Source organism: Callithrix jacchus, chromosome 4 (assembly GCF_049354715.1).
Source record: "Callithrix jacchus isolate 240 chromosome 4, calJac240_pri, whole genome shotgun sequence".
Classification (NCBI taxonomy): domain Eukaryota; kingdom Metazoa; phylum Chordata; class Mammalia; order Primates; family Cebidae; genus Callithrix; species Callithrix jacchus.
This window is the reverse complement of record NC_133505.1, coordinates 78,897,345-78,918,419: the sequence shown is the minus strand read 5'-3', so window position 1 is coordinate 78,918,419 and position 21,075 is coordinate 78,897,345. Positions and strand designations below refer to the sequence as shown.

The 21,075-nt window shown below is 40.4% G+C and overlaps 1 protein-coding gene across 12 annotated transcripts in view; it reads right to left on the bottom strand.

Annotated features, from left to right (window-relative positions):
• Nucleotides 1-6,721: 6,721 nt before the first annotated feature.
• The window catches only part of CD109 (CD109 molecule), a 305,344-nt gene continuing 290,990 nt past the window's right edge, over nt 6,722-21,075 (bottom strand). For all 12 annotated transcript variants that reach the window (XM_054254174.2, XM_078369551.1, XM_054254172.2 and 9 more), the window contains 2 exons: nt 15,716-15,818; nt 6,722-11,150 (listed from right to left, as the gene is read on the bottom strand). In XM_054254174.2, coding sequence (XP_054110149.1) covers nt 10,975-11,150; nt 15,716-15,818 — 279 coding nt within the window. In that variant the 3' untranslated portion in view covers nt 6,722-10,974. The remainder of the gene's footprint in view (nt 11,151-15,715; nt 15,819-21,075) is intronic.

Sequence of the window (21,075 nt, the reverse complement as noted above, 5' to 3'; positions counted from 1 at the left end):
CTGCATGTTTTGCACATGTACCCCAGAACCTAAAGTGCAATAAAATATATATTTTTTAAAAAAGAAAAAATATGTGGTAACTAGCAGGGGATGTGGGAGGAATGAAAACTAGAATATTGGAGACTTCAGGAAGAAAAGTAGTTGTCCATTTTCACTTGTTTGGGATGCCAAGACCTTTAGTGTATAACTTTATTTTTATTTTATTTTTTTTTTTTTTGAGACGGAGTTTCACTCTTGTTACCCAGACTGGAGTGTAATAATGTGATCTCAGCTCACCGCAACCTCCGCATCCTGGGTTCAGGCAATTCTCCTGCCTCAGCCTCCTGAGTAGCTGGGATTACAGGCACACACCACCATGCCCAGCTAATTTTTTGTATTTTTAGTAGAGACGGGGTTTCATCATGTTGACCAGGATGGTCTCGATCTCTTGACCTTGTGATCCACCCGCCTCAGCCCCGCAAAGTGCTGGGATTACAGGCGTGAGCCACCGCACCCAGCTATTATTATAACATTATTATTATTTCTAAATTACACAATCTAAAGCCAACAGAGTACACTAGATACCTCAGATAGCATTTATTAGATAGATTAGATAGATAGATGATAGATAGATAGATAGATGATAGATAGATAGATAGATAGATAGATAAATAATAGATAGTCTATGGTATAGGGTAGAAATTCTAAAGATGTGAACTTAAGTTGTGGACTGTGAATAAAGACCAACACCAATAAAGAAAATAGTTCACAATGCAAGGCAACATAATTAAATGGTAACTTGTATAGTACAGATCCTAAATCAGGAATGGCAGAGTCCCCACTCAAATGCCACCATTTGGCTTTGCCTCATCCAGGCAGACATTCACAACTAATTCTAGCTCTCATTACCACCACATTCAGAAGTGACCTCCAAAACTTTGGCAGAACCCCCCAAGGCAGTTATTTCAAACTGATTTCAGCTGGTACTCAAGAGAAAATCAATTTGGCATCCTAACTATAAGAGTTTATTTTAAAAAACACGTACAATGAGTAAGTCAGCCTGGAATGGATAGCAATTCCTGTTCTACCTGTGACTGCAGGCAGGTGTGCCAGGAGCAGCCGTTAAGTGTGGGGCTTACCCACCAGCACTGGCTAGGAACAGGACTGTAAGCAGGAGCTGGGAAAGCCATCAACCTGCCAGAATTCAGACTCAAGGAAATTCAAGCCACAAACAGTTATGGAGGGCCTGCTTCATGCCACACAGAAGTTTCAATGTTGCTCTTAAGAAGTTGTGGAGGGAGGAGAAAATAGAAGTTTTAGAACTGGTGCAAGGCACTTCATCTCCCTTAGGATGATTTCATGTCCTTTGCAGGGACATGGACAAAGCTGGAAACCATCATTCTCAGCAAACTGACACAAGAACAGAAAACCAAACACTGCATGTTCTCACTCATAAGTGGGTGTTGAACAATGAGAACACATTGACACTGGGAGGGGAACATCACCCACTGGGGTCTGTTGGGGGGGTGGGAGACTAGGGGAGGGATTGCAGGGGGTGGGGAGATTGGGGAGGGATACCCAAATTAGGTATTAGGTATTAGGAGAAATACCTAATACAGGTGACGGGGGGATGGAGGCAGCAAACCACCATGGCATGTGTATATGTAACAATCATGCAAGATCTGCACATGTACCCCAGAACTTAAAGTATAATTTAAAAAAATTTTTTTTATGTGGATGGCACAGGCAGTAGTAGGAAGGAGAGGAGAATCCATGCCCAAGCCAAGTACCTCCTGTGGCCCATTGTGAATATTAGAGTAACATCAGTACAGGCTATAGGGCATCAAAGAGCAGCAGCTCAGCTGGTGAATAGAATTCCCTTCCATCCTACCCAAAGTTACACATATACAGCTAACACCAAAACTGTACCCACCAGTGTATGCATATATATAATCATAACTATGATTTATTAAGCACCTAATAAGTACTAGATACTGCAAAACCTGCCCAAGATTATGCTCTTGGTGAAGGTGTTGGGGTTTCTGAAGAAATGCAACAAATCCTTCCTCCCCATCTGGTATACAAAAGCCAACAAATGAAGGAATCAAAATATTCACTTTATTACTGATAAAAGCTAAATGGGGGGGGGAGGGAGCACAACCTGGTGTGAGTATCCAATGAATCTTCCCACTGTAGCTCATTCTCGGCCAGAATTCCTCAACCTTTGCAGGCAGCTCTGGGCCTAGACAAGACCTAGGTCAGCAGTGGGGAACTGAGGATGATGTCAGGGTAGAACCCAAGAGGGAGAGGAGCCCACCATTGCCTTTTCATTCTTTCTAACTTGACAATGCAGAAAACCACTTTGCCTCCTTTTGGATGGAGCAAGTGAAGGGAGAGACTCTAAGAAAATTAGGGGAAAATTCCACCTCAATACACCAGGGAAGAAAACTCTCTCCCTTCTAACAAGAGGCAGATCCAAGACTTGAGGCCAGGCCTGCCTTGTACCAAAGCCCATGCTCTTACTCATCGGTATCTATAAGTGAATGTGTGTAGTGCACTACTGGCTGGGAGGGCTTCCAGGAGTCAATTTTGCTTGAAGATTTTGGAGAAATAACAGACAGAGAGAGATGGAGATTGAGATTGTATCAGAAAGAAGAGAGACTAGGAGGACAGTATAGTATCTGTACCCCATGACATATGGTCCAGCCTCCTGATCTTAGGTCTGAGAGAGAGAAGTCGGGGGCAGGAAAAAAATTAAAAGAACAGTTTTCATTTAAAACATTAAAAATCCTCATAACAGACTGCAACCCCAGCTGATGCTTTGATTACAGCTGCAGGAGATCCTAAACAGGGAGTACAACTGTGTGCCCCATCTATATCTGAGAAACTGTGAGATAAAAAATGTGTGTTCTTTTCTTTTCTTATTTTCTTTTTTTCCTTTTCTTTCCTTATCTTTTCTTTTCTGATGGAGTTTTGTTCTTGTTGCCCAAACTGGAGCCCAATGGTGCAATCTTGACTCACTACAATGTCCACCTCCCAGGCTCAAGCGATTCTTTTTTTTTTTTCTTTTTTTTTTTTGAGACTATGAGCACTGAGACACAAGCAGCGATACTAAGGTTACAAAAAGATACACTATAGCACAGAGGCAGGGAGATAAAAACTCCTCACTTCATTATGGAACTCAAGAACAGAGGGAGTACTGGGCACCAGGGCTAATGCTCATGTGTTTATAGGCTCCTTGATGGCAGAAAAGATGGCAACACCAAGTGTACCAGTTAGAAATATTAGCTGCATACACCAGAATTAATTTTTTCACTTATTTTCTTGTTATTAGTTTTCTATTGCTGTATAACAAATTAGCACAAATTTAGTGATTGAAACCACTTACATTTATCCCAGCACTTTGGGAGGCCGAGGTGAGTGGATCACCTGAGGTCGGAAGTTGAAGACCAGCCTGACCAAGATGGAGAAACGCCATCTCTACTAAAAATACAAAATTAGCTGGGCCTCCAGCCTGGACAACAAGAGCAAAACTCCATCTTAGGAAAAAAAAAAGAAAGAAAGAAAAAGCAAAAAAAGGCACTGGGGCCAGGAACCCATGCTGCATCCCTATAATCCCAGCTACCTGGGAGGCTGAGGCAGGAGAACCACTTGAACTCGGGAGGTGGAAGTTGCAGTGAGCCGAAATATCACACCACTGAACTCCAGCCTGGACAACAAGAGCAAAACTCTGTCTCAAAAAAAAAGAAGAAGAAGAAGAAGGAAGGAGGAGGAGGAGGAGGGGGGGAGGGAGGGGGAGGAGGAGGAGGAGGAGGGGGAGGGGGAGGGGGAGGGGGAGGGGGAGGGGGAGGGGGAGGAGGAGGAGGAAAGAAAGAAGAAGAAGAAAGGAGGAGGAAAAAGAAAAGAGAAAGAAAAAGAAAGAAAGAAGAAAGAAAGAGAAAGAAAGAAGAAGGAAGGAAGGAAGGAAGGAAAGAAAGAAGGAAGGAAGGAAGGAAGGAAGGAAGGAAGGAAGGAAGGAAGGAAGGAAGGAAGGAAGGAAGGAAGGAAAGAAAGAAAAGAAAAGAAAGAAGGAACAGAACACACAATTTTTATCTCACAGTTTCTCTGAGTCATAGACGGGGCCCACAGTTGGGCTCCCTGTTTAGGGTCTCCTGCAGCTGTAATCATGGCAACTGCTGAGGCTGCAGTCTGCTCTGAGGCTTAACGAGAGAAGGATCCACTTTTATGGGCAGAACTCAGTTCTTTGCAGCTATAGGTATTTCAGTTTCTTGCTGGCTGTCAATTGGAGGCTGCTGTCAGCTCCTAAAAGCTTCTCTTACTTTCTTGCCCAATATTGGCAGCTCACTTCTTCAAAGCCAGAAAAGCAGGGAGAGACTCCAGCAAGAGGGTCACTACAATTCTGTCACCTTTGCCACGTTCTATTGGCCAGAGGCAAGTCTTGGGCCTCACACACACTCAAAGAAGGGGATCCACAGTGGCCTGAGCATCAGTAGCAAGGGGTCTACTGGGCATCAATAGGAAGGGGTGGACAGGCTCTGGGGCCTACCCTAGAGCCTGCCCACCACCACAACTGGTTTAAACAAGGTAGATGTTCTCTCATTTGCAAAAGAAATCTGAAGGTAGGTGGTTCAGGGTAGTTTCATAGTTATCAGGGACCCCAGCTCCTTCAGGCTCTCCAGCCTCCAGTCCTGAGGGTTTGGCCTTCCCCGTAAAGGACCAAAATATTTATGTACCCCAGAACTTAAAGTATAATTTAAAAAAAAAAATGAACTGATAGAGCTTTAGCCAATCATCCACAATCCAGGCAGCAGGATGAAGAAAAGGCACTACTATAGACACATGCATACGTATGTTCATTGCGGCCCTGTTTACAATAGCAAAGACCTGGAACCAACCCAAATGCCCATCAATGATAGACTGGACAAAGAAAATGTGGCACATATACACCATGGAATACTACGCAGCCATAAAAAACGATGAGTTCATGTCCTTTGTAGGGACATGGATGAATCTGGAAACCATCATTCTCAGCAAACTAACACAAGAACAGAAAACCAAATACCACATGTTCTCACTCAGAGGCAGGTGTTGAACAGTGAGAACATGTGGACTCAGGGAGAGGAGCATCACACACTGGGGGCAGTGGTGGGGGTAGGGGAGGGACAGTGGGGGGTGAGGAGGGATAACATGGGGAGAAATGCCGTATATATTATGCACCTATGCAACAACCCTGCCTGACCTGCACATGTACCCCAGAACCTAAAGTAAAATTTAAAACGAAGAAGCAAGGCACCTACTCCCTTCCTTTTAAGGATACTTCTCACAACTATCACTAATATCTTTAGCCTACATCCCACTGACGAGAACTTGGTCTGGGACACTACGTTACTGCAAAGGCAGCTGGGAAATGAGCTCCTCCTGAAACTAAAGAGGAGAAGAAGGGGTTGAATAGGAGGAAGAAAGCGGCAGTCTCTGCTACACTGAACATCAACAAAGTGGGCTAGATAGGAGAGAAAGAACAAAGCAAATCCCAGGTGACAGCTCTTGGGATCCTTTGTGAGAGAATGAAACAGTCCTGGAGGCCCCGGGGAATCACTGGGAAGGACTGTCTGGGAAGCTGGAGGCCCTGTTAGATGGCATGGATGATGCTATTTCCAAGATCCCTTTTAATAACCAGGCCAGTGAGGCCTGGAAAACTCATTAAATAATCCAGTGGTTCTCAGATTAAAATAATCATCAGAATCACCTCTTTGTCTAATAATTCAGATCCAGAACCTGACTGTGGATATTCTGAATTAGGATTTCTTAAAGTAAGGCCAGAAATTTTTGTCAAACCAAGCTCTTAAGAGAATCTTATGTCTATCAAGTTTGGAAACTACCATTATAGATATTTTCAAATTACTTCATCTTTCCCCAGCCTTCAAGCTAAGTTTCCTAGACTTAGGATATAAACTTAAACTTATTTGTTAATCTAAATATCTGTCCAGTGACTCCAATGACTCTATTCTTGTATAAGAGTGTATTAACTTAATCACATTAAACAGTTGGCATTATGAGGTGATCTAGAAGGGCCCAGCACTTAGCTAGAGGGTTTTCAAACTTGGAGCTTTTTTATATTTGGGGCCAAATAATTCTTTGTTGTAAGGAGCTGTCTGGTGCTTTGTAGAATGTTTAGCAGCATCCCTGGCCTCCGTTCCCTGGATGACAATAGCACTATCTCCAATTATGTTAACCAAATAAACTATGTCCAGACATTAGCAAATGGTACCCGAAGGCAAAATCACTTCCAGTTGAGAACCCCCAACTGTGAAATGTTATCTTTAGTGTTTCACAGAAGCCCATAAAATTGATGGCAACATTAGTATTAAATAACACTGAGCGGGAATTAAGAAAATGCACATGAAATCTTATGGTCTGGATGCGACAATCCGCGCCTCCATTTTCCTGTGTATATAAAAACTGTGTGTTCTGTATACTTCTATATAATTTCCAGAAGTTAACTGAGTGCTTTACCTGACATTGTTTTTTTTTTTTATTTGTGGATTACCTACCTCTCCACTGAGGGGGATAGGTAAAGGAGGCTGGTGATAAAATTTCTTCAACTTCATTTATGTCAAGCCCTTAACACAATAATACCTAATCTAAGCTAGCCCCAGACATCCCGTTTCTCATAAGTAAGCTTAAATAAGGGAGATGTGCTATGGATACGCTTTATGCCAAAATATAAAGAACACATAATAAATAGACAAGAATTTAAACTTTTATTAATAAATCATGATTTTCTATTGAATACATAATAAAGTACAATGAATAATAACATTCCAACATTAAAAATTAAAACTTTCAGAATCTTGATCAATATATAAAGCTTTAGTTCCTGGAAAAATATTTCAACAGTATTCTTCTCATATGCAAAACAGCTTCCCAAAATAGGAGATTTGTGAATGAAATTTTAGAAAGCTTCTGGTACAAAAGAGATTGACTTCACATCAACTGACCCCCATTGAAAATCAAAACCATAAAGGCTTGAAGGACCAGAATTGAGCGACATTCTATTAGTTATCAAAAGATAAAATCTTAAAGATCTACAAATGGAACATGGAACTGCCTTCTACCACCAATTCAACACACTGGGCAAAAGTGGTAAATCTTGGCCTAAGGACAACATAAGATAGAATGATTCTTAAATCTGTAGCAACACATATATCAATATTCTTCCTATTACAGAGACACATGCATACCAATGTATAACTTTTCTTTGCAGTAAGAAACTCAGAAATCATCCAGGAAATATCCATTTTCCTATGTTACAATTGAAATGAAAATGATAATGTATTTTATAAAATGATGAAATGTGGTACCGACTTTTGATGAGACATGAAAACACAACTCACTGGATAGAAATAGTTGTTAAAATAATCCTACTCTCACTGACATATACTTAATTTAAAAGTTACACTTACTGCTTAGTTTTCTGAAGAGGATAATCAAAGTAGTGATAAAAATAATTGCACCTTAAATTACTCCCAGTGTAACATAAGATATTTAATATTAATATAAATATCATCTGAATAGATTATGGAAAATTTTTAATTTCTTAAAAGTGCTATGCCTTACTGGAATTTGAAGACAAAAAAAAAGTGAGCAATATACTCTTCTGCCTGTCCAACAGAAGCCTCTACTGAGAACGTAAAAGGTTCTGAAGTCCATTCACAAATGAGTCCACTTACTATAAGTGTCTTAAATTCACAATATGCAAAAAACTAATGCACCCAAGAATATATCATGGCACCTTGACCCATGGTAACCACTTGGCAGACTCAAATAATAACTACCCTCATAGGGAGAAATCTTGCCAAGAGAGAATTTACAGCATATTTTTAGAAAGAAATGAGTATTAATAATTCAATAAAGCAAATTTAAAAAAGTAAAGTTGTCAAAAGAACTCCAGATTATATACCAGCAGGTTAATACAATGGTTCTTTTTTTAAAAATGGCAAAGAAAAATCATAGTTCCAATGTTTTCAATGTCTTGAGTCAGCCAGACATGTCAAATGAAATAATTGAATTATGTCAAAATAAAAATAGTTGGAAGAAATTAAAGCTAAATACGTCTTTAAAAAAACAATTATACCTAGACTCAAAAGAATAGGAGCAGGGAGAGTTATGCTAGCTACAATTCTGAAAATTGCCACATTCAGGATATGGTATTGCATATGTAAGTCACAACTCCTAGGTAACAAAAATATATCATATTCTGTATAAGCAAAATGCTCCGCAGATTGTAATATATAATCCAAAATATTAAACCAAAGATACTATTTTTAGAATGTTTGAAAAACAAAGTACAATAGAACAGCACAATAAAAGGAAGAATTTCATTGAGCAGACATATTTTAATGGGCTTGAATTTCTTTTTTAAAACAATAACTAAAGGTAGTAAGACGGTAAAACCGAATATAAAAGTGTTATTCTGTCCTAGAAGTGTTTGGCTACTAGGTTTTCCCAAAATGGAGTCTCTGGAAGCATTGGCCAAACAGAAAGGGAGGTGAGATATGCTGGTGTCTTAAGGTTCCCAGTCAGTAGAAGAGAAAGGGGCTTTAGTTCATACCAGTAAATGACATTGACAGTATTCTAAATGGAAGAGCTTCAGCATAGGCAATCTTAATGGTAAAACGATTATTTTAATATTATTACCCATAGCATGTGAAGAAAATCATCTATACTACTGATCATTACTACTACATATACTCCTTTTCTCCTTATGCCTGTGGTATTTTAATCACTTTTAGTCCAAGTCAACTGCTTATAGCAGAGCAAGTTCTCCAAGGGAAGTATGAAGGAAGAAGTGCCCCAGGAGGCACTGCTGGCTAACCCTTTCTCTTCCTTCTCGTTGTTGTCCTCTTCACTTTCAATTAACTTACAATAAAAACAGATGAGTTACAAGGTACTTTTAAATTGAAAACCTGAAGTTCTTCACCAAAAATGTATTCAAACGCTAGTTTTTAAACAAGGAAATATGGTTTAAAACAGATACAACCTCTCTTCCAGTGGCCTTCCCATCCTAGTGTTTCCTAATACATGACACCAGAAGTTCACTATACATTAGGTACTAAAGAATATAAAGTATCAATTATCATTATAAGGTTCCCAGTCCAGGGCAGAGGAGGCGAAAGTCCTTTGCTAAGACCCTCCCCCAATTATAAGATTATTTGACCTTTAAAGAACACCCAGAGTATAAAGGGCAAAAACACCATTACAAGGAGGCCCCATAATAGCAAGTGCCTGTTTTAGAACATTGTGTCAGAGGTGTAAGAGATCTAGAAACTTTTCCCCACTTAAAAATAAATGGAAGAAAATTAGGTATTTGATAATTAACTGCCCTCTTCATAGACCACTCTCTGGGATCTATTTTCTACATATAGGTTTGACAGCTTTAAAATATTGAATGTTAGTTATTCCTACCATGGTTCCAAAATATCCGTAAGTAACATATACCATTCATTCCACTATAATTTCTGAAAATTCACTAAAATAAGAGCATTTTTAAAAATTAACTTTAAAAGATACATTTGCATACTTTCTTTTTGATGGATTTATTTTTTAAAAACTAAAAACATAAAACAAACTCTTTGGAGCTCATGGCAATTACTTTTTCTCGTGTCCACTTGAGAGAAATGCCAATGAGCCAAAGAGCAAAACTAAACCATTTCTTAGATTGAGTAAAAGATCATTAATTGTTGACTCATATCTAAATTATTTCAGTATATTTAGAAAGCAAAGAAGAAAGGGAGATGGAAAGGAAAGAAAGAGAGAACGAGGAGAAGGAGAAAGGGGGACATCTTTAAAATTTCCATCCAGATAAATTATATTACTCTTCAGAACACAGGGCAACTAAAATTGAGGTGCTGAGGATTCAGGGATCTTAAAAGTTCACAGCGAGCATCAGATGTCACTAGATGACTGGCAGTCTGATGCTCAGATCCCTGAGCTGAGAAGAGGTTCCACAGAACCTAAAGAGATCTTTCAGCCAGCAGTCATGTCAAGATGCTCTGATTCTCCACAAACCCAGCTTCTTTCTCAAATTGCAGGGAGGTCAGTCTGCAGCGACTTATCTAGTATTTTGTTGTGCCCTGGCTCACAGTGTCTCCTGGTCTAGGATCTTCTCATCAAAGTCCCTTGAGGCACAGATTGCAGTGCTCTCTGACTCTCACCCCTGAAAGAGAGTTGGTGTGGGGCTGAGGATGTGGAAGGAGAGAGCACACCCAGCACCCTCCAGGGCAGTTTTCAGTATGCTCCTCAACTTGAGATGGCATGCAAAGCACAGGGACATGTACTGCCACTCTCACATTTCTCTATAGAGGAAAAAGAGAGGGAGGGGAAAGGCTGGGGTGTGTGATCAGATTTCCAGTGAAAAAAAGACAATGCCACAAAAAAAAAAAAATCACCACCTATATTCTAAAAAGAAAGAATTTCCAGTTAAGAAGTATCTACTAAGACCACTGGGTATGGGGCGGCGGGGTGGGGTGGAGTGGGCAGTAGGATTAGGTTGGAGGTGGGAAGGGAACAGATCAAGCTCCTCCTGCTGGCTGTTTTCTCCCATTCCCAGGGAAATCCATCTTTAAGCAAACATGGATGTGCAATAATGCTTAAGAATCTAGGTTCATTTCTTCCACAAAATGAGGAGAATAACTATTCTAAAATAATACCTTTATTCTGGAGAAAACAAACACCTCAAAAAAAAATCCTAAAAGATTTTCAAAGGGGAAAATATAGACATATACCTGCATTCATTCTGATCTTCCATACAAACACCAGGTGAAGAAATCTATGCAGCTATACACACTAGGACCTGTTGTACACCACCACCACCCCAACCCCATAGAAGGAAAAAAACTGTTTTTCAAAATAGAAGCAATATTTGATTATGAAAACAAAACAATCACATGTGAGTATTGGAAATATTAGTGTTACACGGAGTCCTTTAAAAATAAATCACAGCCGAAGTTGCAAAAAGTACAGAAGTGTTAAACAGGAAATAAAAATGACTGAAGAGGGATGATGGGAGCCTGAAGCTCCATCCTCACAAGGACGGCAGCCCTGGACATCGCGGCAAAGGTCACAGGAGGATAGCTTCGCTTCAGAGTTGTAACTTCTCACCGCCAGTCTCCCTGTTCAAAGAAGCAGACATCGGTTCACACAACTCCCTTGTTTAGAAACACTGACTTTGCCAAAACATAAGAGCATTTCGATACACTCTTCTGAGTTTTCCATTCTTTACCTAATTTTATTTTTCTTTACAAGAAACAACTGAAATGTTGAAGAGGGGTCCAAAGTACTAACCAAATCCAAGGGAGAAACAATGCACTCAGTCCAATCTGTCTACCACCAGCAGCTGGCGAGCATTAAAAGAGAGCAAATCGACTGCAGCTGCACACTGCAATCGCAAGCACCACTTTAATCTCTTACTGCATCAGGAAGAATTTTCACTTGAGGACTGTTTAACCTCCTCAAGAGTTTATTTTAGGATGACATTTTCTATGCACTCAAATCAAATTCTAATCATTAGAACTACTGAAAAGAGGCATTTATCCTGGGCTCTAGTAAAAAAAAAAAATACATAAATATGAAGGAAAGAGTGCCTCACCTTGTTTTAAGGTTTTACAACACTGAGCATATAGTATCTAAAAGCTAACATGAAAAAACTATGTAAAGTACCTATAAAACCACAGTAAACTCACTGTAAAACACAAATGAGTTTTATTGTTTTAAAAAAACATATTCTGATTTCAAATTTATTCATGATTTTTCAGAGATTGTTGTCCATATTGTAAACGTGTTTTGAGATTTTTTTTTTAATTGTAATTTAGGTTCTGCGGTACATGTGCAGATCATGCAGGATTGTTGCATAGGTACATACATGGCAATGTGGTTTCCTGCCTTCATCCCCCCACCACCTATATCTGGTCTTTCTCCCCTCATTATCCCTCCCCATCCTCCCCACCCCCGCTATCCCTCCCCTAGCCCCCCCACTACTGACCGCAGTGTGTGATGCTCCCCTCCCTTTGTCCATGTGTTCTAATTGTTTAACACCCACCTATCAGTGAGAACATGCAGTGTTTGATTTTCCGTTCTTGTGTCAGTTTGCTAAGTATGATAGTTTCCAGATTCATCCATGTCCCTATGAAGGACAGGAATTCATCGTTTTTTATGGCTGTGTAGTATTCCATGGTGTATATGTGCCACATTTTCTTTATCCAGTCTATCAGTGATGGATATTTGGGTTGGTTCCAGGTCTTTGCTATTGTAAACAGTGCCACTATGAACATACATGTGCATGTATCTTCATAAAAGAACAATTTATAATTCTCTGGGTATATACCCAGTAATGGAATTGCTGGGTAAAATGGTATTTCTGTTTCTAGGTCCTTGAAGAATTGCCACACTGTCTTCCACAATGGTTGAACTAATTTACACTCCCACCAACAGTGTAAAAGTGTTCCTATTTCTCCACATCCTCTCCAGCATCTGTTGTCTCCAGATTTTTTAATGATCACCGTTCTAACTGATGTGAGATGATATCTCAATGTGGTTTTAATTTGCATTTCTCTAATGACTAGTGATGATGAGCTTTTTTTCATGTGTTTGTTGGCCTCATTGATGTCTTCTTTTGAAAAGTGTCTGTTCATATCCTTTGCCCACTTTTGGATGGGTTTATTTGTTTTTTTCTTGTAAATCTGTTTTAGTTCTTTGTAGATTCTGGATATTAACCCTTTGTCAGATGGGTAGATTGCAAAAATTTTTTCCCATTCTGTTGGTTACCAGTTCACTCTAATGATTGTTTCCTTTGCTGTACAGAAGCTCTGGAGTTTAATTAGATCCCATTTGTCTATTTTGGCTTTTGTTGCCATGGCTCTTTGGTGTTTTAGCCATGAAGTCCTTGCCTATGCCTATGTCCTGAATGGTTTTGCCTAGGTTTTCTTTGAGGGTTTTTATGGTGTTAGGTCTTATGTTTAGATCTTTAATCCCTCTGGAGTTAATTTTAGTGTAAGGCATCAGGAAGGGGTCCAGTTTCTGCTTTCTGCACATGGCTAGCCAGTTTTCCCAATACCATTTATTAAACAGGGAATCCTTTCCCCATTGCTTGTTTTTGTCCGTTTTGTCAAAGATCGGATGATTGTAGATGTTTGGTGTTGCTTCTGGGGCCTCTGTTCTGTTCCATTGGTCAGTATCTCTGTTTTGGTAATAGTACCATGCTGTTTTGATTACTATGGCCTTGTGGGATAGTTTGAAGTCAGGCAGCATGATACCTCTGACTTTGTTCGTTTTGCTTAGGATTGTTTTGGCTATGTGGGCCCTCTTTTGGTTCCCTATTAAGTTTGAAGTGGTTTTTTCCAGTTCTGTGTATTGCTTATTCTGATCGTTCCCAAATTTTCATTTTAAAATGGCCTCCTCATAAATTGTGATATAGCTAGCCTAGAGTTAGAACCTGTACACTGCCATTTTATAAAGGACAAAACTGTTTCTATTCTCCTCACAATGACTGCTAACCTTGGCTTCTGTAAACTGCTGAGTTTACAGGTAAAGCTGCATGCCTTCTCTTATCTGTAACTATCAGAATTGCTGGCCTTTGTTTACCGGTACTGACCAGAGTAAGCACCCCCAGATAATTCCATCCTGGCGCCAAGCAACTGAAAAATCTGTGGACCCCACACCTGTCCAAATAATGTATAAACTAATGTTTATCTTAACTTCTGTAAACCTCTTAAGTGGCAATCGGAATGACAAAAGTCCCCTGGCCCTTGAAATGTCCAGAGCCCCCCACCACCTCGTCTCAGCCTAGGAGGTGATTGACAGCTTTCATTCCCATCTCCACTCCTCACCCCCACTCCCAAGGTGGTTTTGTGGGTATAAAAAGGTCTTGTCACCCTTCTTTCTCCACCACGGGTTGGAGAGACGTGAGTCCTCCATGGTCGCCGGCAATAAACCCTGCAATTTGGCATACTTTTGTCTTGGTGTTGACTTTCTGTGCTCGGTCCGATACAACATAAATAAGATGCTTTTCACAAAACTTCTCATAGACTGAATTATTTTTGTTTCGTAAATGTTCCCCATGTACCCAAGAAATATAAATTGGGGAATTTTTCAATTAAGTTAAGTAATAAAGTTGGATAACTAGTTACTGTCATTGGGTCTGCACGGTGTATTCCATCCCTCCACTAGAGAAGAAGTACTACATCAGTGTTTCCCAAATGTCCCACAAGAACCTGGGTGAATCCTCTTCCTCAGTGCCAAAAGGAACTGGCTTGTTGACTTAGAGGAAAGAACTGGTGCTACACAACTTCGTCTTGAATACTCTATCAAGCACTAACAACAGTGGGAACAAGTTCATCTCATTTAAAGTGTAATTATCTGCAACTACCTAACACATCAAAATGGTCATGCTTCTCATCATCGTGATGATTCTGGACCACCACAAGGGTTTATTCAAAATAAGACGTATTACCATTAGAAATATTAGGCCAGAGATCACATGCAAAAAGTCACTCTGATTAAACATGGAATCATCCTCTTAAACTTGGGCCGACCAGCTCTCTATTTTTACATCCTAAATTCCCATCATTTTATAAAATAAGAAGTTACCAGTAAAATCAAAGAAGCTCAAGTTATTTTCCAAACTGGCTATATTTTTCTTGATACACTTTTAAAAGTCTGTTATCAAGTGTAAGTTTTCAGCAAAACACCAGACTCCCTCAGTGAAGAAAGAGTTAACTCCAGCCAATGCTACTGCATTGCAGATGCTTTTCATGTTCTCTCCTGAAGAAGTCCCATTTTACTATTTATTTATGTACTATTCAGGGGGTACATGTACAAATTTGTTACAAGGGTATATTATGTGATGCTTGAGGTTTGGGCTTCTATTGATCCTGTCACCCAAATAATGAACATAGTACCCAATAGAGTATTTCAGCCTTTGTTTCCCTCTCTCACTCCCCGCCTTTTGAAGTCCCCAGTGTCTACTGTTTCCATTTTTATGCCCATGTGTACCCAATGTTCAGCTCCCACTTATAAGTGAGAACACATGATATTTGGTTTCCTGTTTCTGCATTAATTCAGTTAGAATAATGACCTTCAGCTGCATGCATGTTGCCACAAAGGATATTCTTTAGTTCTTTTTTAATGGCTATATAGTATTCCATGGTGTACATGTACCTCATTTTCTTTATCCAGTCCACAGTTGATGGGCACCTAGGTCAATGCCCTGTCTTTGTTATTCTGAATAGCGCTGTGATAAACATATGAGTGTAGGTGTCTTTTCAGTAGAATAATTTATTGTCCTTTGGATGTATACCCAGTAATAAGATTGTGGGGTCAAATGGTAGCTATACTTTTAGAACTCCCATTTTAAAGCCAGAACCAAATGAAATGGGTGCTTGGAATAGAAGCAATATCTTCAAATGAAACTCACTTTATGATTGTGAGTTAAAAACTTAAAACATTATGAAAAAATGTATCTTTTTAAACTTCATGTGCTAAAACCTCTCATGTGACCCTTGTAAATTATCAATAGTCTTCATTGAAATAGAATGCTCACTTCCTGCCTCTCTGCCTTTTATAATTTCCCTTACCAAACCCTGCCCTTGTCACAGAACCAATCTAGAAGGTGGTCACTTCCAATAAATGAATGAATGCCTGGCTTAATTTCTAAGTATCAAGAACTCCAGAGCATACTTACTTGGCTCATAGTAATCCACAATGAACACTGAAGCATCTTGGGTATTTGAAACTTTAAAGTTTCTCACAGCAGGAATATCTACACAAAACTGGGTTTCATTTACCTTGAAAAATACAAAAGAGTATTAAGGGGTTGGCACACTGCATGTTCATGATTAAGTAAAGACATTTCTTTTTCTTATTTTAAGAAACAAAGACTAACATTGAGGGAGGATTTGTACATGTCAGATACTGCAATAGGTACTTCCTAGGAACTCTCTTATTTAACTTTTAAAACAACGCTTACTTCCATTTTGCTGAATGGGATGCTGAGAATTAGAGTGGTTAAGTAAGCAGCAAGCCTGAGGGTGCATGCACCCAGATCCCCAGTCTCAAACGGTGCTCCCCACACCCAGTTACTACTAATGGCTCACAGCAGCCTCCTTCTCCTGGGAATCTCCCTCAGTTCATGTAAGCCATGCCACCCAGTAGGTGAGGTAACTAAGATGGGGCTGTACTCCACAGCCAATGACTGAGATGGGGTACATAAGGCCAGCCCATCTGTCTCCAAGAGGGATAGCTTTTGCCAGTTTGGCAAACAACGCTAGTTAAAGAATCAGAAATTAGTAAATTCCTTCCAACATTCCCTTATTTGCCAGTAGTAGTAAATGAAAAGTCAAAGTGACCACTCAAAGAGTACTGGACACTAAAATCAAGATAACCATTAACAAGAGCACCAAAGACAGAAGACCCACTCCAAAACCAATTACATCACTAAATTAAATCCTTAAATTTGTTTTTCAAGTTCCAAATCAGGCCCACGGCTTTCAAGCAGAGTTTAATGTAAGATAATTCCTAAAGAACAAAAGAATCTAAAGACTCTTATTTAACATTAAATTGAGACTGAATTCATTTTAACAGGGCTTTAACCAAAGTGGTTTTGAAGAGCTAAGACAAATGAGAACATTCGGGAACTATCTTTTTAAAAGTAGATATTTAGCAATATATTTCTGATTCATACTTAGCAAAACTGAAATAAGAAACATACAAACCCACCCATGTAATATGAAATCCTTAGGATACTATGAACTCAATATCCAGTCAACCTGTGAGGCTCATCTAAATGCTGTAAGGAAAGAATAAACTTACATGCCACCAGTTTTGAGACATACCAAGCAGGGTCTGGAATTCTTCACTTACTTTTCCCTACATATTATATGTACCTTATGCTCGAATTAGTAGTACTCATTCAGCAATGAAAAGAGTACATGAAGGTTATATAATAATTATATGTCAAGACCAAATCTCTGAGAATAATTTTCCATGATTTAACACCTAATTTTTCAAGGTAAGAATATTAATCCCTTTAAGGTTACTTAAAAGCTTCATGGAAGAATTTTAAAATGTATAATTGAGGCTTTTGTCTTCTAGCCAGGCATGGCGGTTCACACCTATAATCCAAACACTTTGAGAGGCCAAGACCAGAAGATTGCTTGAAGCCAGGAGTTCAAAATCAGCCTTGGCAACAAAGTGAAATCCTGTCTCCACGAGAAATTTTCATGAAATTATCTAGGCATGGTGGCATGCACCTCTAGTCCCAGCTACTCAGGAGCTTGAAGTGGGAGGATCACTTGAGCCCAGGAGTGGGAGGTCGCAGTGAGCTATATGATTGCACCACTACACTCCTGCCTACACAAGTCCCTGAGGCAGAGAGGGTCTCAAATTCATGTCTGGACCGATTTTTTTAAATTATAATATGGAAATTTCTATGTATTTCACATCTGGTGTGAAATAAAGATTAAGTTTTAAAGACCTTCATCAGGCTCGTCAGTAATAGCAACTCTCTAAACTGAGTTTATAATTATGTCTTTCTAATGAAGATAAATATATGGTTGCCATGTTAAACTCATTCAGAGACACAAAAAGTTGAAATAACAACAACTCGGGGAGGACTCAAGATGGCCCTGTGAGAACAACCCAGGATTGGAGCTCTGCTCGTTGAATCTGCAAACGGTGAGTCAGAGCGGATTTCCAGACTGATCTTTGTTGCCCACAGAACGGGGAAACTCCCAAGTATAAAAAAGACACGGGACGCCAGGTAGTAGGTCTGCCTGGCGAAGCCGGCAGCCAGGGCGGCGGCGGCCGGCCCTACCCAGCAATCCCCGCAGGGCGCGCTTGTCCGGGTGCCCTGTTGAACCGGCAACCTGAGACTTGAGAGGGCTGGACTTGAGACTGAACGAGACTTGGACAATAGGCCAGCCCAGGGGATTGCAGGGATTGGGATACCCAGTGGGACAAACAAAACCGCGATTTCAAACTATCCCGAGCAGACGGTCCGAGATGCTCTGTGGGGGAGGGGCGTCCACCACTACCGAGGCAACCCGCCCCAACTGAGATACACGCCCACTGCTGAGGCAGCCAGCCGTTGCCGAGGCAACCCGCCCCAACTGAGATACACGCCCACTGCTGACGCAGCCAGCCGTTGCCGAGGCAACCCGTCCCTACTGAGATACACGCCCACTGCTGACGCAGCCTGCTGTTGCTGAGGCAACACGCTACAAGAAGAGACTCTGCCGCAGGGCGTGGTGGAGACCACAGCAGAGCCGGCAGGAACAGCGCGAATCACACAACAGCAGGGCGGAGCCTCGGCAGCCAAACAGTGGCTAGTCTGCCTTCTAGCTGGGCAGGACACCTGATCGGACATCCAAAAATAAAGCCCAAACCCCTCAACACAGAGCATTTGAGAGAAAAAAAAAAAAAAAGGTTTTTTAATGAGCTCTGTTGCAGCAGAATCAAACATAACAGCATAACAGCCCTGAATGAACAACAGAGTGCACAGTTCAGCAATTAAACCCCTATAAAGTACAAACTGTCTCCTCAAGCAGCTCCCTGACCCCTCTATATCCAAAAGACTGACATTAGGCAGGCATCATCCTGGGACAAAGAGAGCAGAAAAAGAAACTGGTAGCATCCCTCGCTGTGCCACAGCTACTAGAGGTGCACCCCAGACAAGCAGGGTCTGGAGCGGACCTCAGCAGTCGTACAGCGAAGGGGCTAGATGGGTAGAAGGAAAACCAAGCAACAGAAATACTTCATCATCAACATTCTGGGTGTCCACTCAGAGACCCAAACGAAAAGTCAGCAACTACACAGACGACCAGTGGACAAATCGACAAAGATGGGAAGAAACCAGCGCAAAAAGGAGGAAAACACCCAAAACCAGAACACCTCGCCTCCTAGAAAGGACCAAAACTCCTCACCAGCAAGGGAGCAAAGCTGGACGGAGAATGACTGTGACAAAATGACGGAATTAGACTTCAGAAGATGGATAATGAGAAACTTTTGTGAGCTAAAAGATCATGTATTAAATCAATGCAAAGAAACTAAGAACCTTGAAAAAAGATTTGAAAAAAGATTCGAGGAAATGATAACAAGAATGGATAACTTAGAGAGGAATATGAATGAATTAAAGGAGCTGAAAAACACAATACAAGAACTTCGCGAAGCAAACACAAGTTTCAATAGCCGAATTGACCAAGCAGAAGAAAGAATATCTGAAGTCGAAGACCAACTCAATGAAATAAAACGAGAAACCAAGATCAGAGAAAAAAGCGCAAAAAGGAATGAACAAAGTCTCCAAGAAATGTGGGACTATGTGAAAAGACCTAACCTACGTTTGATAGGTGTACCAGAAGGGGACGAAGAGAATGAATCCAAGCTGGAAAATACTCTTCAGGACATCATCCAGGAAAATTTCCCCCACCTAGCAAGACAAGCCAACACTCAATTACAGGAAATACAGAGAACACCACAAAGATATTCCGCAAGAAGAGCAACCCCAAGGCACATAATCGTCAGATTCAACAGGGTTGAAATAAAGGAGAGAATACTAAGGGCAGCCAGAGAGAAAGGTCGGGTCACCCACAAAGGGAAGCCCATCAGACTCACAGCAGATCTCTCGGCAGAAACACTACAAGCCAGAAGAGAGTGGGGGCCAATATTCAACATTCTTAAAGAAAAGAACTTTCAACCCAGAATTTCATATCCAGCCAAACTGAGCTTCAGAAGTGAAGGAAGAATAAAATCCTTTGCGAACAAGCAAGTACTCAGAGATTTTGTCACCACCAGGCCTGCTTTACAAGAGCTCCTAAAAGAGGCACTACACATAAAAAGGATCAATCAGTACCAGCCATTCCAAAATCACACTGAATGCTAAAGAGCTTCAACATAATGAAGAATCTACAACAACTAACAGGCAAAACAGCCACTTAGCATCAAAATGGCAGTATCAAATTCACACATAACAATATTAACCCTAAATGTAAATGGACTAAATGCACCAATCAAAAGACACAGACTGGCAAATTGGATAAAAATCCAAAACCCATCAGTGTGCTGTATCCAGGAAACCCATCTCACATGCAAGGATACACAAAGGCTCAAAATAAAGGGATGGAGGAAGATTTACCAAGCTAATGGAAAGCAAAAAAAAGCAGGAGTTGCAATTCTCATCTCTGATAAAATAGACTTTAAAGCAACAAAGATCAAAAGAGACAAAGAAGGCCATTACGTAATGGTAAAAGGATCGATACAACAAGAAGAGCTAACGATCCTAAACATATATGGACCCAACGCAGGAGCACCCAGATACATAAGGCAAGTTCTTAATGACTTACAAAAGGACTTAGACTCCCACACAATAATAGTGGGAGACTTTAACACTCCACTGTCAATACTAGACAGATCAACCAGACAAAAATTCAACAAGGATATCCAGGGCTTGAACTCAGACCTGGAGCAAGCAAACCTGGTGGACATTTACAGAACTCTCCACCCCAAATCCACAGAATACACATTCTTCTCAGCACCACATCACACCTACTCTAAAATTGACCACATAATTGAAAGTAAAGCACTGCTCAACAAATGCAAAACAACTGAAATCATAACAAACAGCCTCTCAGACCATAGTGCAATCAAGTTAGAACTCAGAATTCAGAAACCGACCCAGAACCGCACAGCTTCATGGAAACTGAATAACTGGCTCTTGAATGTTGACTGGGTAAACAACGAAATGAAGGCAGAAATAAAGAAGTTCTTCGAAACCAATGAGAACGAAGACACAACGTGCCAGAACCTCTGGGACACATTTAAAGCAGTCTCTAGAGAAAAGTATATACCAATAAGTGCCCATATGAGGAGAATGGAGAGATCCAAAATTGACACCCTATCGTCAAAATTGAAAGAGCTAGAGGAGCAAGATCAAAAAAAACTCAAAACCCAGCAGAAGACAAGAAATTACTAAGATCAGAGCTGAGCTGAAGGAGATTGAGACACGAAAAACCCTTCAAAAAATCAATAAATCCAAGAGCTGCTTTTTTG